Below are 17,508 nucleotides of genomic sequence, written 5' to 3'. Positions count from 1 at the left end.
AGATAGTAAAATTATTCTTACCTATATAAAAAAAGATCTTTGGCAAGTCGCTTCGGTCCAATGATTTTGAAGATAATTTCATATGTTTCAAGTGCCTTCCGATGAACTCCACCTGGTAATGCTGGATGTAGACACTGAGCTAGGCGTTTGCCTATAGTCAGCTTTTTGGGTACTACTTGATACTTTGCATTATTTTGTAAAACCTTGAAGAAAACATTTTAATTCAGTTGAGAAAAATATACTACATTTCATATTATATCCACTTTCTAACACAGTATTATCAAAAATTCTTCTAGAACTTCTTTATACTTGAAAAAAATTAGAGCCGAGACCAAAGAACTTCCATTTTTGTCAGTTATATCTATCAAGGTATATGTCATATTTGAAATTAAAACTGAGGATTCTAAAAAATATTGAATTAAAAAAAATTCACAGAATGTTAACAGAAATAACATTTTTATGAAAAATATTTTTCAAAACAAATTTATTCAGGAGATGTATTATTTTAGATTTTTGTACAACTTTAATGTTAATCAGCTATCAATTTATTTTTGATACATTGGTTGAAATACATGAAGAAAATTGGACCTCAAAATAGATAGATACAGTTGTAAGAAGGCAACTACTGCTTTGGTGTATCATATAGCAAGTAGTTCTAATGCTTAAAAGAATCTACATGAGATGATGATTGCCCGTTTATTTTTACTAACTTCTCAATTAGACCAAATACATTTTGCTTTATATATTCAACCATAACACAGAGTAGAATTTGTAGAAGATACAATTTTACAAACCACCCCAAGGAGACTAGTTATTTAAATAACATAAAAGAACTTATAAATGTACTTCTTCAAATTATTATGATAAAGAGCTGATACGTTATAAAATGTACACTCAGAAGGAGAACAGAATAATATTATATACTAGAATTGAATTTCGAAGAAGTACACAAAAGTCCTTTATTTTACAAAAGAACTGAGGTTAAAATATATAAAATGACCCACCAAAACAGTATAACAGAAGAGTCAGCACTAGATCTCTCGGTTCATAAAAAAGGTGGAGGCTCTAACTGAGGTCAACTTAAATATAACATTTTCATGTTCTTCCCACTATAAGCCTTTAATTCAGTTTTAAATTGAATTTAATGAATAGTAAATAAAAATAGATCTATAAATGAAAAACAAAGAATACAGCTATGAAAACATTTTATTTTATTTTTTAAACAAACTGCCTTCCATTTCTGGAATATTAATTTAAATTTTGGACACAGGAGCAGAGTTAATATTTACATATATTTTTTAAACAATTATGATTATTACCAGAAGTACCTCTGTATATCATTAAATTAGAAAATTTAATGATATATAACATAAAATGCTTCAATAAACAATTCTATTAATATGAAATAAAAAAAGGAAAATATAGGACCATTTTATTTTCTAAAAGGATTTCTGAGTTGGAAAACTTACATAAATGAGGTGAAAATTTAGCAAAACATATTTAGACTATCTTCAACATATACAAATATATGAAAACATATTTATATATAAGTATACAAGTCCTACCTTATTTCACTGTGATTTTAGATAAGTTTCATCAATTACTTGCATATCCTACTTTGTGTTATCTGGATACAATAAAATCTGCTTTCATAATTACTGATTAACTATAAAAACTAATTATGTATGTAATTAAGCAAATTAATTTCCACAATTTTGAACTGCTTTTAAACAGTTCCTAGTAAGTCTTCAGAGACTCTTCATAACAAGAACAAACTATCTTTAAGTAAACACATACTTTTGAATGCAATTTCTTGGGGATGTTGTCAAAAATTTGAGAATTTGTCAAACCTCAAATGATAAATGTTAGAAGTTAACATGTCAAACGTAAGTTTGTGCGTCTAATTTTCAGATAAATCCTTGGTACACTGGAAATTAAAGCTTTTCTTTTTAAGATATCAAAAAATTATCCTTAGTATCAGGTTGAAAACTAGTGTCCTTGGTCTGTATTTTAAGACAAATTTATTTCCTAGTAATTGTATGCTAAGCTCTTTGATGTTAAAATAGTTATTGAAGAGCTTTCCTTTTCTTTCTGCTACCCTGGACCATTTAGTATTTAGAAGCATTCCTATTTAATAACATGTGTTTTTTTTTAATCCAAAAAAATTCCAAAACAAAAAAACAAACAAAAAAAACCACACCTATTATTGTGAGAAAAATTTAAGAAAAAAACACCAAAAAAACAAAACAAAACAAAAAAAAACCCGGCAAAAATTTAAAACTAAGAGTTGATCAATGATGCCACCATATTATAGTGGATAAAAAAACCACACATGTCATTCAAAGCCAAGCTCTATGTAACTGCTTGTCACTTTTATATTCAGTTCAGTACTTTTTGTATCTAAGGCTTGCCTGGATATAAAATGTCTCCTAATTGCTACATGTCCTTTGGAAAGAACATATTAGTTACTACTTTCAACATAGAGATTTTGTTGCCAGGAACTCCAGAACCATATCTGATGCTCAATTACAGAAACTTATTAGTCCTCACTGTTAGCAAATTTGCTTCTTAATCTTGTGTTTTTAGAGGTAATGATAATAACTATAATTTTCAAACACTATTGTTGTTTTGGCCTTAAAAATATGTCTGACTACATAGACATACAATGTGTGAAGTAAAATAGCAAAAACAAAAGTAATTCTGAGATTTAGTTATATTTTCAAAAATTTTACTTCAAGATTTAGAAAAATCTAATAAATATAGACAGATTTCTGATTTTTACTACTTTTTATGAAATGGATGAGACTGACATACCTTATTAAGTTTTCCAAGTGCCGATATCAAATCTGCCCATTCACTGGAGTATTCAAAATTCTTTAGTGCTTTGTCAATTGCAGCTACATAGTTTCTGTATTTTGAGTCACTCAATAACTCCACCTCTTCTGTGTTCATCCTCCCACAGCGTCCCACTAGAGACCAGTTCCAAAATCATGTAAAATCATTACCTACAAGAGTTTTGCAGGAGGAACCAAAGTTACAAAGTATTAAATTGGGTTCAGATGCTCTTGCTACAGAATTAATAACTAACTTTAACACAGCTTCTTGAGTTACAAGTGGTTAACACTGGTCGGCTAGCATGCAGAGTCATGGAAGTATTCAAAGATAACTCCTCTGTTCCTTCCTAGGAACTGGAAAATGGCTGTGAGGATTTAGGGATATAAAAGAGTAGGGAATATTTTGATACTTATTTCAATTTAGAAATTGTTATTTCTCTGCCATATTTGCCAATATAACATTTTCATATACATACCCCTCCACATTGTTTTGATCCTAAAACACACTAAGACTGGTTAGACTGTAAACATCAAGGACATGCAAAAAAAAGAAATGAATGTCTTAGAGATTATCTTACTTTATTAAGTAATAAATGAACAAACAGTATGAAGGAATATCATCAGCTCTTTGAAATTAGACCTTAACTTCTTAATTTTAATAAAACTGACAAGTATATGTATTGACAAGTATATGGTTTAAAATATGTCCACAGAGTCTTTGATTTTACTTTCAAAAACTGGTATCTAATCTTCCAGCTCCTTGGGCTGGACTTCGTGATTCACTTGTGAGGAAAACAGTAAGATAGAAATGACAATGTATAATGGCTAAGACTAGGTCACAAGAGCACTCCAGCTTCTGCCTTTCTGTCTTACAGCACTAGCTGTGGGGATAGCAGCCACCATGTCATGGGGACCTTCAAGGAGCCCTATGGAGAGGTCCCTCTGGTAAGAAACGGAACCTTTCTGCCAATAGGCATGAGAGTGAGTCATCTTATAAGTAAGTAGCTCCCCCACCCCCTGGCAAGCTTTGATTTGACTGCAGCACCAACCAACATCTTGACTGTAACTTTGTGAGAGACTCTGAGCCAGAACCACATAGCTAAGTCATTCAAATCTGTGACCGACAGAAAGTTTGCTGCTTGAAGCTACTGAGTTGGAGGGAGGGTAATTTGTTATACAGCAATAGATGACTAACACAGAGTAGTAAAAGGATTCAACTGAGGTGCAACTTAAAAACTAATGTGGCCTCTCTTCTATTGTTCTGGTATCTTATCTGAGTTTTAACTAACTCTGCACCTTTCCTTAGAGCTGGGTTCATGGGACTAAAGGAGGGTCTAAGAATGGGCCTCCGGGGATACTAACACAATTAAATTGGGGAGCGGGGCTGTAAAAATAGTCTTCACAACAAATGGTTTGGGGATAACTGGAAACCCACATTTAAAAGAATGAAGTTTACTTCTTCCTCACACCTACACAAAAATTAACTCAAAATGGAACATAGATCTAAATGTAAGCACTATAAACCTCTTAGTAGAAAATACAGGAATAAATCTTTGTGACTAACGGCCAGGCAGTTTTAGAAATAACAAATACCGGGGGTGCCAAAAAATGCATACACATGACGTGTATTCATCTTTTGTTATCGGTATATATTGAGTATTACAATTCTAATAGAGTTTTTTTCTTTTTTAAAATGTGTATACATTTTTTGGCACTGTGTGTGTGTGTGTGTGTGTGTGTGTGTGTATTTATATATATAAAGCACCACAAGTAATACAAGCAACAAAAGAATAAATTGGACTCCATCAAAATTAAAAACCTTTGTACTTCAAAGGATACCATCAATAAATAAATAAAGTGAAAAGACAATTGACAGAATGAGAGAAAATAACAAGGGACCTGAAATATAAATACAAGTATATATTGTATCTTACAAATCCATAATAAAAGGACAAATAATTTTAAAATAGGCAAAGGATCTGAGTAGACATTTCTCCAAAGAAGATACACAAATGGTCAATAAGTGCATAAAATGATATTCAACATCCTTAATCATTAGGGAAATGCAAATCAAAACCACAATGAGATATTTCACACTACTGGGATGGCTGTTATAAAAAAGACAACACGTATTAGCAAAGATATGGAGAAACTGGAACCCTTACAAACTGTTGGTAGGGATATAAATCAGTGCAACTGCTTTGGAAAATAGTCTGGCAGTTTTTGAAAGGTTAAACACAGAATTACTTTATGACTCAGCAATTGCATTGCTAGGTATGGTATATACACTCAAGAGATATGAAAACATGTCCACATAAAAACTTTTATATAGATGTTCAAAACAGCATTATTCATAATAGCCCAAATGAGGAAACAACCCAAATATCTATCAACTGATGTGTGGATAAATAAAACACAATAGAATATTCTTCAACCATAAAAAGGAATGAAGTACTGACACATGCTACAACATGGATGAAACTTGAAAACATGCCAAGTGAAAGAAACCATTCATAAAAGACCAAATATTGTATGATTCCAGTTATACGAAATGTCTAGAACAGACAAATCTCTAGTGACAGAGAGCAAATTAATTTTTGCTGGGGGGGAAGGGCTGAATTGGGGGGAAATAGAGCGTAATTCCTAATAAGAATGGGGTTTATTTTTGGTATGACAAAAATATTCTACAATTGATTGTAGGGATGGTTACACAACTCTGTGAATGTACTCAAAACCACTTAATTATACATTGGTATGTGAATTGTATTTCAATAAAGATATATGTAATAGATATAAATAAAATGGACCCCGTGGATCTGTGAATTTCCTCAAATTACATACAAAATTTACATCTTACATTTTATTGGGGAGATAGTCTACTACTTTAACAATATTCTTAAACATAGTTTTCTACATAATCCTAAAAAGTTTAAGAATCACTACTCTAGGAAATAGCTATATTAATACAGCCTGTTTGCATCAAAAAAAGCTAAAAATCTATTAATTTATTAAATCAAAATTCTCTTGTTTAAGATTAAGCCAAAATGAGGCAACACAAACTTCCTAATTCTCTACCTCAGTTGTTTACAAACAAACTGTAAATACCATCTTTGGAGAGAATAATCCTTAAATATAGTCACTTAATATACATATGAAATTATTCACTTCACTACACCATGGACCAAGAACTGTGTTTGGGTGCTGACTAGAGAGAATATCCCCGACCTTGTGATACTTTCATTCCCAACTCGGAGGGGGTGGGAATGGAGAAATAAGGTAAATCCTTTAAGATAGTCGATCTACTTTTCTTTTAAAAATTGTGATATTGGACCTAGGGACTTTGAATGCTGTCAAGTTTATATGGAAAAAATTCATTTTATCATTAGGTCTTTGTGTTCTGGACTCTCAGAGCAGCAAACCAAACACAAAGCAGTATTCTGAAGTACTCTGAGAAATTAAAGATAAATACAAACTTAATAAGTGCATCAAAAATATTAACCTTCCATTTCAAAATTGATTTTGTTTTATAGAAGAGTTGAATATACAATTCCTCAACTATGATAGAAGTCTTTGAGAGCAGGAAGCATGTTTTATACATATCTGTGTGTTTCACAGCACATAACTTGCAATATTGAGCCTCATGCTGTGGTCTAAGTATAGTGACTCAGACTTGGAATAAATTAAAAACTATGCAAGTTGTTTTATCATTAATCTATGATTTCTAAAATTTTTAAAAACTAGATTTCACCATAAACAGAAACACACAGAGAAAGCAGTAAGTGTTTCAGACACAAAACACTGACATACTAAAAAGATTGAAGTCATAAACTTCCATAATAGTTGAATATTAATAATGACAGGAGTATATGGAATGAAAGTCAGAATGAAACTTAAAGTAAAACATGTCTAAATTTGCTTCTGAGAGATCAGAGAAGAAATAACTGCAAAACCAAATTAAACTAAGAGAAAAAAAATCAAATTGACTGGATTTTCTGAAAATATATAAAAACAGTATAAAATAACTCACTTCTAATCAATAAACCTAAGACTGTACTAGTAGTAAAGCACGTGTATAAATTTTACTGGCAAGGACTTTATTTCCTTAACAATATTTCCAGAATAAGATATAACACATAATTTTTGAAGATGACATACAATATTTATGCATGGAGAAGATTAACTTGAAAATAATTTAGTAATACTTTCTATCAGTGAAAGTAGGGGTTGTTTATCTACAATCAGGGTAATAATATAATTGTGAAGTAATATTACCTCAATTGACATATCCTTCAGACATTTCTTATTTGGTAAGAAAAAACCTAATTTTACAAAAAGGTTACAAAAAGGTACAAAAAAATCAGCTAAGTTTGTTGGGTTTATAATTCCTGTATGTGTTCACAGCTAAAAATGTTGAGTCTGGTAAGAAATTTGGATTTATTTAGCTAAAAGCAGTCTAAATACTTAAATATGATTTAAAAGACTTCACATAGCATAGGATACACAGAACACTCAGGTAGAACATTAAAAGCAAAATCTTATGCAAATGGCTGAAAAATGAAAAAGAACATTCTGTAAAAGTTTCATCAGCAGGAAGCTGCAATATTTTATTCACATGAAAAGATGTTCAGATCCTAGGACTTAAAATGTGGTTATGCTTCCTCAATGATTTTAATGAAAATAAAGTTACTCATTATATATCAGAGTCTAGGGATGTACCACTTTTGAATGTTTCATCCAACATATATAATAAATGCAGGTATATTTTCAGGTTAATTTTTCTATATTTTACTTTAAGTGGCTTGGATCAGTACTCCTCATACTATCTGTGGTTGAAGAATCAGTTTTTCCCTCTAACCCATTGCTAACTGATACTTTTCTAAAATATAAAATCATGTATTAGTTTGCTGCAACATCAAAATACTATAAAAGTTTCTAAACGCTTACTTTCATCTCTGTGCTTCTCGTGTTTTAACAAAAAATTTATAAATGGTCCACAAATCAAACTTAGATCATAATACAAATATAACATATTCTCATATTGCATCAAGGAAACATCATACACTGTCTGTTCTCCAGAAAAGTGGTAGCACATGGCAGAAAATAGACATATTCAATAACAAAACAGTGTTTTGTAGAACCCCAGCACGTGAAACGGTAAGCAGTGGAGGGCAAGGCATCGAAGCACAGGCATTAAAGTGAACACAGCTGGGAAACCAAATCCTAGTTATAACACTTAGCAGCAGTATGACCGTGGGCAAGACTCTCAAACCTCAGTTTCCTCATCAGTAAAAGGAGATGTTTGCCAAACTCAAATAAAGAACATATTAGTCATCAGAGTGCCTGGCACATAGAAAATGCTCTAAAAGTTATTGTCACTATTATTACCAATAAAAGCAAACACAGTACTAGGAAGCAAGTATGCCTATTATGAGGACCAATAAAGGGTAATTAAGAATCAGATTAATGGCTCTGAACTTACTGGCAACAAAGTGGAAAACTGAAGCGTCTTACTAACCTAGCTCTAATTGTCTCACGAATGCAAATTAAAATGTGTCACTGCCAAATGTGTCTTTTTCACTATTTTATTTAACACACATATTTGATGAGTTTTGACTAATGCATGCACGTCACATCAAGATTCCTTACCACAGTCAAGATATATAGAAAATTCCCATTATCCTAAATAAGAAACCAAACATTTCCATCACCTCTATGAAATGAGTTTGTGTTTGAATTAAAAACAACAACAAAAACCAACTTCCCACTAGATACAATAACAAACCACTTAGTGTAACTAGGGAACTTGAAAATGCAAAGACAAATAAAAATTAAAATTCTAATTTGTTTTTTCTTAAAGTGATGCAGGTTAAATCAAAATGGCATTTAAAATCATTCTTTCAGGAGCTGTTAATAAATAGATTTTCTGACTTAATCTATAGTCCACTTGACAATTTAGCTGCAGTTCTTTCAAACTTACAACTCTGATAAACTGGACCTGATTTGTCACAAAACATGATACACAGTGTAGTGTTTTGTCACACTCAAATAGAAAAATGAAACAAAGTTTTTATTAAAAAGCCATAGTTTTCTCTAGGGAAATTAGGCCCTATGAAAATTATCACGTAATAACAGATTTATGTCTTCATACTTTAAAGTGTATAAAGGTAAAATTTAAAAAAGAAATGAGAGTCCATCAGACCATATAAATTTTAAAGTTTTGTTTAAATGGTTATAAAAATGGGTAGACTAATTTCAGAATACCTACATGAAGAAGATAACTTGGCTGGTTTGCTTATCACTAACTGAGATTTCCCCTTCTCTCCCTCTTTTGCCATGAAAGGTAGAGAGAGAGGGTTGGCGAGAGAGGAGCCTTCAGTTTTATCCAGTTCTAAAGATCTATCTGGGGACTGTCAAAGTGTTTTATCACATTCCAAGATATAAATGAATAAATTGTTTAAGGCACCATGCAATATGGGATGGTGGAACCCTACTAGTTGATGATGAAAAAGAGAGTACCTTAAAAATACTATATATAAAGTACAGACTCTTTCCAAATGTTTTTAAATGAAAAATTATCATTCAGTAATTGTTAACATCTAACAAATGAACGTGACAATTACTAACAAATCTACTTCATTTTGGTCAAAAGTTTTGGGTTTTGATGTTGACACTTTCACTAAATATTTTTTTAGCAAAAATTTACTTAACCAACTTACAAAACTAGTTACTCCAAAAAATTGGAAATTTCTCTGTAGGGTTGACAATATGGATAAAAGACAACACCTACCAGGTATTTCACAATTGGTTAAGGCCACCCATTATAACCCTGATGCTCTGTACTTCCCATAATCTGACCTGATCTCAAATCTTCAAATGGTATACACTCTAGGAAACCCCAGATAATGTGATCAACAGACCTTCAGCTTTTCTCTGTATGCCCTACCACCTTCTAGTCTTATTTATCTTCTAAGGATAAGACCTCCTCTGATGCTGCAGAGATAATAGCATCTTAGCTAACCTTACAATGTGCTCACTAAATAGCAGCCACTGTTCAAATGTCTTGCATATTATAACTCATTTAATCCTTTTTGAACCTATGAGTTAAGTGCTATTATTATTATCCACACTTACAAAGAAACTGAAGCATAAAAATATTATGTGATATAGTTAATAAATGGCAGAACCAGGGATTTAAACTCAAGCAATCTGGCTTTAGAGTTCTAACTCTTAAGAGTAGTTCTAACTACTCTTTACTCTCATGGAAACATTTTTTTCCTTCTAATACCCTTCCTACCTCAGGAACAGGAAGCAAAGTATCTTCCTTTCTCCCTCTGCTATACTTTCCTAGCAAAATCCCATCCCTGGTTGAGCTCCATTATTTGCTTTTTCCATACCTGAACTCAAGCAATTGAATACTGCTGGAGAAAAGTCATACAACCAAGTTGACTACACTTTGAGAAACACAAACCTCAAATAGGTGTTCAATGCAGTTCTGATCCACTGTTTCCTTAGTAAATTTACCGGCCTGACAGGACTGTTTGAAAACTTCTCAAAACTCTAGTACCACCTTTCCTCCATTGTTGCTAAAGATCAAGCTTCAAATTTAATTTTGAACACAGAAGCAAAAGGAATGCTTTTACCTTTCTCCCAACAAATCTACAAACCTATCTCCAACCTAAACTCATATTCTCTACTTTCCCTCCTGTTCTGAGGAACAAAGGACCATCCTCTATCAAAGGCCTTTTCCTATCTTCTGGATTATTCCCTTAACAATTTTCCCCAAGCGCATTATTGACTCACTCTTTCTGTACCAGTTTCTTGTCTACAGGATCGTTCCAGATCAGCCTACAGGCAAGCCCTAGAATCTGCCTCAGTGAAAAACTAAAATCCATAGCCTCCCCTTTAACCCTACAGACTCTGGCTATCAATCCATTCTCTGTTCTGTCTCACTACAAAACTTTTTGAAAGATTTCTCTATACTTACTATTTCATTTCCTTATATCCTAGTCACTCTTCAGGCCACTCAAAAAAAATGCCTTATGACACTGTCCCTCTAAGGAAAGCACCCATACAAAAGCCACCAGTAAAATTGCCTTAGCCAAAGCCAGTGGTCACTTCTCTAGCCCCTCATCTGAATCAACTTCTCAGCAGTAGTCAACACTTTGCTCTTGGCTTCCAGGACTCTTCACTCAGAAGGTATGTTCCGACCTCCCTAACTGCTCTTTTCCAATCTATGTGGGCTCCTCTTCTCTATTCAGTTTATCATCATCATCATCAAAATGCTGAAGTACTTCAAGGCTCATTCAGGAACCCTATGCTTTTCTCCCCCCGTTATCTCCTCTAGTCCTATAGGTTCAAACAGCATGTTAACTGACACATCCTGAGTTTGTAATAACCACTTTTCCTTCTATTATTCTAACCAGTTAGAGTTGACTCCAGCACACCACTGAATCAGGTTTCGATTCTTGAGCTCCTGTAATCCATCCTTCACATTATGTCATTATGAGAATATCCAAACTCAAATACACCAGCATTTTTTGCATTACAGGGCATTTTGTATTTGCTATTCTCTATACCTGAAAGCTCTCAAGTCAACTGTTTGTGTGGCAAACTCCTACCCATCCTCCAAATAGTTACTATCAAACCCTCAAGAAGCTTTCTGATCAGTCTTTAAATTGGCCTGCACCAGGCCCACGATCTTACCATCTATTCTAGAATATCACATTACTTCCTTCCTAACACTTGTTACAGTCTGAAATTGTCCTATTTGCTTGTTTCCTATCTTTGGTCTTTTAAGCATGGCTCCTGAATAATTTCATTTGAACTATTACCACAGCTTCCCATTTTTACTACCTTCAGCTTCTCTAACAGCCACTTAATTTTAAACAGCAAGAAATAGTTTGAGCATATTAGTCCTTGCTGGAAGCTCAATTTATAATCCATGAAAACCACTTTAGCCCAGTGCTTATTTAGCACATAAGAAGTACTCTTATCATTGCTATAATTGTGACATTCAATTACTTAGAAATGAAATGCAAGCTCTTAATCATACAATTAAAATCTTTTCATAAATTGGACCCATTCAATCTATCTTCTAATTCATATTTCTGTCCTAGCTAAGCAAAACCTAGAGACAAAGATTCTTTGCTTGACCAAACTTTAGTCAGGCTTCTGAACCCTCCATTGTATGCTTTTTGTTTCTTTCTAAAAAATTATCTCCACCTATTTATGTGGGTTTATTTCTGGGTTCTCAATTCTATTCTATTGGTCTATGTGTCTGTTTTTCTGCCAATACCATGCTGTTTTGATTATTGTTGCCCTGTAGTACAAGCTAAAGTCAGGGAGTGTGATACCTCCAGATTGTTCTTTTTTCTTAGGATTGCTTTAGCTATTCGGGATCTTTTGTGGTTCCAAACAAATCCATTTTTTGTTCTATTTCTTTTAAAAAAGGCCAGTTCTTAAAAATCTCAATGAGATGCAAGAAAACACAGACAGGCAGTTTAATGACTTCAGAAACACAATCAAAGAACAAAATGAACATTTTACCAAAGAGATTGAAATTTTAGAAAAGAACCAAACAGAATTTCTGGAGATTAAGAACTCAATAAAAGAAATGAAGAATGAAATAGCCAGCTTAGGTAGTAGAGTTGACCAGATGGAGGAAAGAATCAGTGACATCGAAGACAGAAATCTGGAAATGACACAGATGGAAGAAGAAATAGACTTGAGACTTAAAAAAAATGAAAGAACTCTATAAGAATTTTCTACCTCCATCAGAAAGAGCAATATAAGAATAATGGGCATACCAGAAGGAGAAGAAGGAGAGAAGGGAACAGAGAGTATAGTCAAACAAATAGTAGATGAGAACTTCCCAAACTTGTGCAAAGAACTGAATCCTCAAATCCAAGAAGCAAATAGAACACCTAATTACCTCAATCCCAACAGACCTTCTCCAAGGCACATTGTATTGAAGCTGTCTAAAATCAACGACAAAGAAAGAATTCTCAAGGCAGCCAGGGAAAAGAAGACGGTAACCTACAAAGGAAAGCCCATTAGATTATCATCAGATTTTTCAGCAGAAACTCTACAAGCCAGGAAGGAGTGGAACCAAATATTCAAACTATTGAAAGAGAGAAATTATGAGCCAAGAATAATATATCCAGCAAAGATATCCTTTAGATATGAAGGAGGAATAAAGACCTTTCCAGACATACAGAAGCTGAGGGAATTTTCTAATACACGACCTGCGCTACAAGAAATACTAAAGGAGGCTATTTGACCACCATCAACAGGGACAATTTGTGGCAACCAAAACATAAAAGTGGGGAGAGTAAAGGCCTGATCTGGAATATGGGAATGGAGAAAGTAAGCATGCTGAAGAAATTGGACGACTCTAAATATCAAACTTTCTTTTACATAAAGTTAATGGTTACCACTCAAAAAAAAAAAAAGAGAAATCCAGAACTGAAATATACACTGTAATAAAAGAAGACACAGAGAGAAAAATCATAGAATACCACCACACAGAATTAAAAGACAACAACAAAAAGGCAAAGAAACACTGGAGACACAGTCTTATCAGAAAACTAAACGTGGAATAATAAGAAATCCTCATGTATCAATAATCACCCTTAATGTAAATGGACTGAACTCACCAACAAAAAGGCACAGAGTGGCAGATTGGATCAAAAAACTAAACCCAACCATATGCTGTCTCCAAGAGACAAATCTCAGCTACAAGGACAAATGTAGACTCAAAGTGAAAGGGTGGAAAGTGACACTCCAAGCAAACAGTATCCAGAGAAAATCAGGTGTAGCCATACTGATAGCAGATGAAACAAACTTCAGGGTAAAAAAGGTAACAAGAGACAAAGATGGACACTTCATAATGGTAAAGGGGACTATACAACAAGAACACATAATAGTCATCAATATTTATGCCCCCAATCAGGTAGCACCGAAATATACCAAGCAACTACTAACAGAACTAAAGGGAGAAATTGACCAAAATACAATTATTCTAGGGACCCAAATACATCATTGACAGGTATGGATAGACCATCCAAACAGAAAAGAAAGAGCAGCCTTAAATGACACATTAGATGAAATAGACATTTAAACACTTCATCCCAAAACATCAGACTATAATTTTTTTTTCTAGTGTACATGGAACATTCTCAAAGATAGACCACATATTGGGACATAAAACTAGCCTCAGCAAATGTAAGAAGATTGAAATCATACCAAGCATATTCTCTGATCACAAGGCTTTGAAATTGGATATCAACTGCAAAAAGAAAGCAGCAAAAACCAAATACATGGAGATTAAACAACACACTTTTAAAGAACGACCACGTCAAAGAAGAAATTAGAGGAAAGATCAAAAGATACATAGAAACAAATGAGAATGAAAATATATCCTACCAAAATTTTTGGGATGCAGCTAAAGCAGTTTTAAGAGGGAAATTTATATCATTACAGGCCTATCTCAAGAAACAAGAAAAATCCCAAATAGATAACCTCACGTTACACCTTAAAGAACTAGACAAAGAAGAACAAATGAAATCCAAGGTCAGCAAAAGAAAGGAAATAATAAAAATCAGAGCAGAACTAAATGAAATAGAAAACAAAAAGACAATAGAAAAAATTAATGTGACAAAGAGCTGGTTCTTTGAAGGATTAATAAAATTGACAAACCCTTGGCTAGACTCACTAAGATAAAAAGAGAAAAAACACTAATAAACAAAATCAGAAAAGAAAGAGAAGTTATCATGGATGCCACAGAAATACAAAGGATCGTCCAAGAATACTATGAAGGACTATATGCCACCAAATTCAATAACCTAGAAGAAATGGACAAGTTCTTAGAAACATATAGCCTTTCTAGGCTGAACCACAAAGAATTGAAAAATCTAAACAGACTGATCACCAGTAAGGAAATTGAATCAGTCATCCAAAATCTTCCCAAAAGCCAAAGTCCGGGACCAGATGGCTTCACTAGTGAATTCTACCAAATCTTCAAAGAGGATCTAACACCTGTCCTGTTCAAACTCTTACAAAAAAATTGAAGAAGGGACAGTAATCCCTAACTCATTTTATGAGGCCAACATTACCCTGACACCAAAACGTAGTAAGGATAATACAGAAAAAGAAAACTACAGCCCAATATCTCTGATGAATACAGATGCAAAAATCCTAAACAAAATTCTAGCAAATTGAATACAACAATGCATTAAAAAGATTATTCACCACGACCAAGTGGGGCTCATCCCCGGGGCACAAGGATGGTTCAATATCCGCAAATCCATCAATGTGATACATCACATAAACAAAATAAAGGACAAAAATCATATGATTATATCAATTGATGCAGAAAAAGCATTTGACAAGATGCAACATCCATTTATGATTAAAACACTTAATAAAATAGTTATGGAAGCAAAATACCTTAACCTAATAAAGGCTATATATGACAAACCCTCAGCTAATCTCATAATTAATGGTGAAAAACTGACAGGGCTGTCCCCTGTCACCTCTGCTTTTCAACATAGTGTTGGAAGTCTTCACCAGAGCAATCAGGCAAGAGAAAGAAATGAAAGGCATCCAAATTGGGAATGAAGAAGTTAAATTGTCACTCTTTGCAGATGACATGGTGCTATATATAGAAAACCCTAAAGACTCCACCAGAAAGCTATTAGAAACAATAAACGAATATAGAAAAGTTGCTGGCTACAAAATCAACATACACAAGTCCATTGCATTCTTATATACTAACAATTAAATCTCAGAAAAAGAGATTTAAAAAAATCCTTTTGCATTGCAACAAAAATAATAAAATACCCAGAAATAAACTTAACCAAGGATGTGAAAGACCTATATGCTGAAAACTAGAAGACATTTTTAAAAGAAATTGAAGAAGACACACAAAGAAATGGAAAGACATTCCGTGCTCATTGGTTGGAAGAATCAACATAGTTAAAATGACCATATTACCCAAGGCAATATACAGATTTAATGCAATCCCATCAAAATCCTGATGGCATTTTTTAAAGAAATAGAACAAAAAAATCATCAATTTGTATGGAATCACAAAAGACCCCGAATAGCCAAAGCAATCGTAAGAAAAAAGAACAATGCTGGAGGTATCACACTCCCTGACATTAGCTTGTACTACAGGGAAATATCAAAACATCATGGTGTTGTCAGAAAAACAGACACACAGACTAATGGAATAGAATTCAGAACCCACATAAATATGGACAGATAATTTTTGACAAAGAAGCAAAAAACACACAATGGACAAGCCTAATGAAAAGACAGCCTCTTCGTTAAATGGTGCTGGGAGAATTGGAAAGCCACGTGTAAAAGAAACTGGACTGCTATCTGTCACCATGTACCAAAATTAATTCAAAATGGATCAAAGACTTAAGCATAAGACCTGACACAATAAACTGCATAGAAGAAACATAGGTACTAAACTTATGGACTTTGGGTTTAAAGAGCATTTTATGAATTTGACTCTAAAGGTAAGGGGAGTAAAAGCTAAAATAAATGAATGGGACTGTACAAACTTAAAAGCTTCTGTATAGCAAAAGAAACTATCAACAAAATAAGGAGGTAACCAACGGAATGGGAGAAGATTTTTGCAAACAGAGCCTCTGATAAGGGGCTAATATTCAAAATATACAAGGAACTCATACAACTCAACAACAAAAAAAGAAACAACCCAATTGAAAAATGGGCAGAGGACCTGAAGAGACATTTCTCCAAAGAGGACATACAAATGACAAATAGACATATGAAAAAATGCTCAACATCACTAATCATCAGAGAAATGCAAATGAAAACCACAATGAGATATCACCTCACACCAGTTACAATGGCTATCATCAACAAGACAAATAATAACAAGTGTTGGAGAGGCTGTGGAGAAAAAGGAACCCTTATACACTGTTGGTGGGAATGCAGATTGGTGCAGCCATTATGGAAGGCAGTGTGGAGGTTCCTCAAAAAAATTAAAAATAGAATTACCGTATGACCCAGCAATTCCACTCCTAGGTATCTACCCAAAAAATATGAAAACATTTATTCATAGAGACGTGTGTGCTCCAATGTTCATTGCAGCTTTGTTTACGGTGGCCAAGACATGGAAACAACCAAAATGTCCTTCGATAGATGAATGGGTAAAGAAGTTGTGGTATATATACACAATGGAATACTATTTGGCAGTAAGAAAAGATGATATAGGACCATTTGTGGCAACATGGCTGGATCTTGAGATTATAATGCTAAGCGAAATAAGTCAGACAGAATAAGTAGAGAACCATATGATTTCACCGATATGTGGTACATAAAACTAAAAACAAAAGAATAAGACAAACACATGAAAGAACACAAACTCATAGACAGAGACAATAGTTTAGCGGTTACCAGAGGGTAAAAGGCTGGAACTATAGAAGAGGGTAAACGGGGTCTAATGGTGATAGAAAGAGAACTGACTCTGGGTGTTGAACACACAATGTGAGATATAGACAATGTATTACAGAACTGTACACCTGAAATCTATGTAACTGTACTAATAATTGTCACCCCAATAAATTTAAAAAAAGTATATTTAAAGTGGCTTTTATCACATTTCATAGTTTAAGAATTCATGAGCAGAGAAGGAAATCAA

The 17,508-nt window shown here is 33.5% G+C and overlaps 1 protein-coding gene across 14 annotated transcripts in view; it reads right to left on the bottom strand.

Annotated features, from left to right (window-relative positions):
* Positions 1–17,508, bottom strand: part of DOP1A (DOP1 leucine zipper like protein A) — an 86,701-nt gene that overhangs the window by 66,878 nt on the left and 2,315 nt on the right. For all 14 annotated transcript variants that reach the window (XM_074333233.1, XM_074333237.1, XM_074333228.1 and 11 more), the window contains 2 exons: positions 2,815–3,005; positions 22–203 (listed from right to left, as the gene is read on the bottom strand). In XM_074333233.1, coding sequence (XP_074189334.1) covers positions 22–203; positions 2,815–2,952 — 320 coding nt within the window. In that variant the 5' untranslated portion in view covers positions 2,953–3,005. The remainder of the gene's footprint in view (positions 1–21; positions 204–2,814; positions 3,006–17,508) is intronic.

This window comes from Rhinolophus sinicus, linkage group LG05, assembly GCF_036562045.2.
Source record: "Rhinolophus sinicus isolate RSC01 linkage group LG05, ASM3656204v1, whole genome shotgun sequence".
Classification (NCBI taxonomy): Eukaryota; Metazoa; Chordata; class Mammalia; order Chiroptera; family Rhinolophidae; genus Rhinolophus; species Rhinolophus sinicus.
This window is presented reverse-complemented; position numbering and strand designations above follow the sequence as displayed.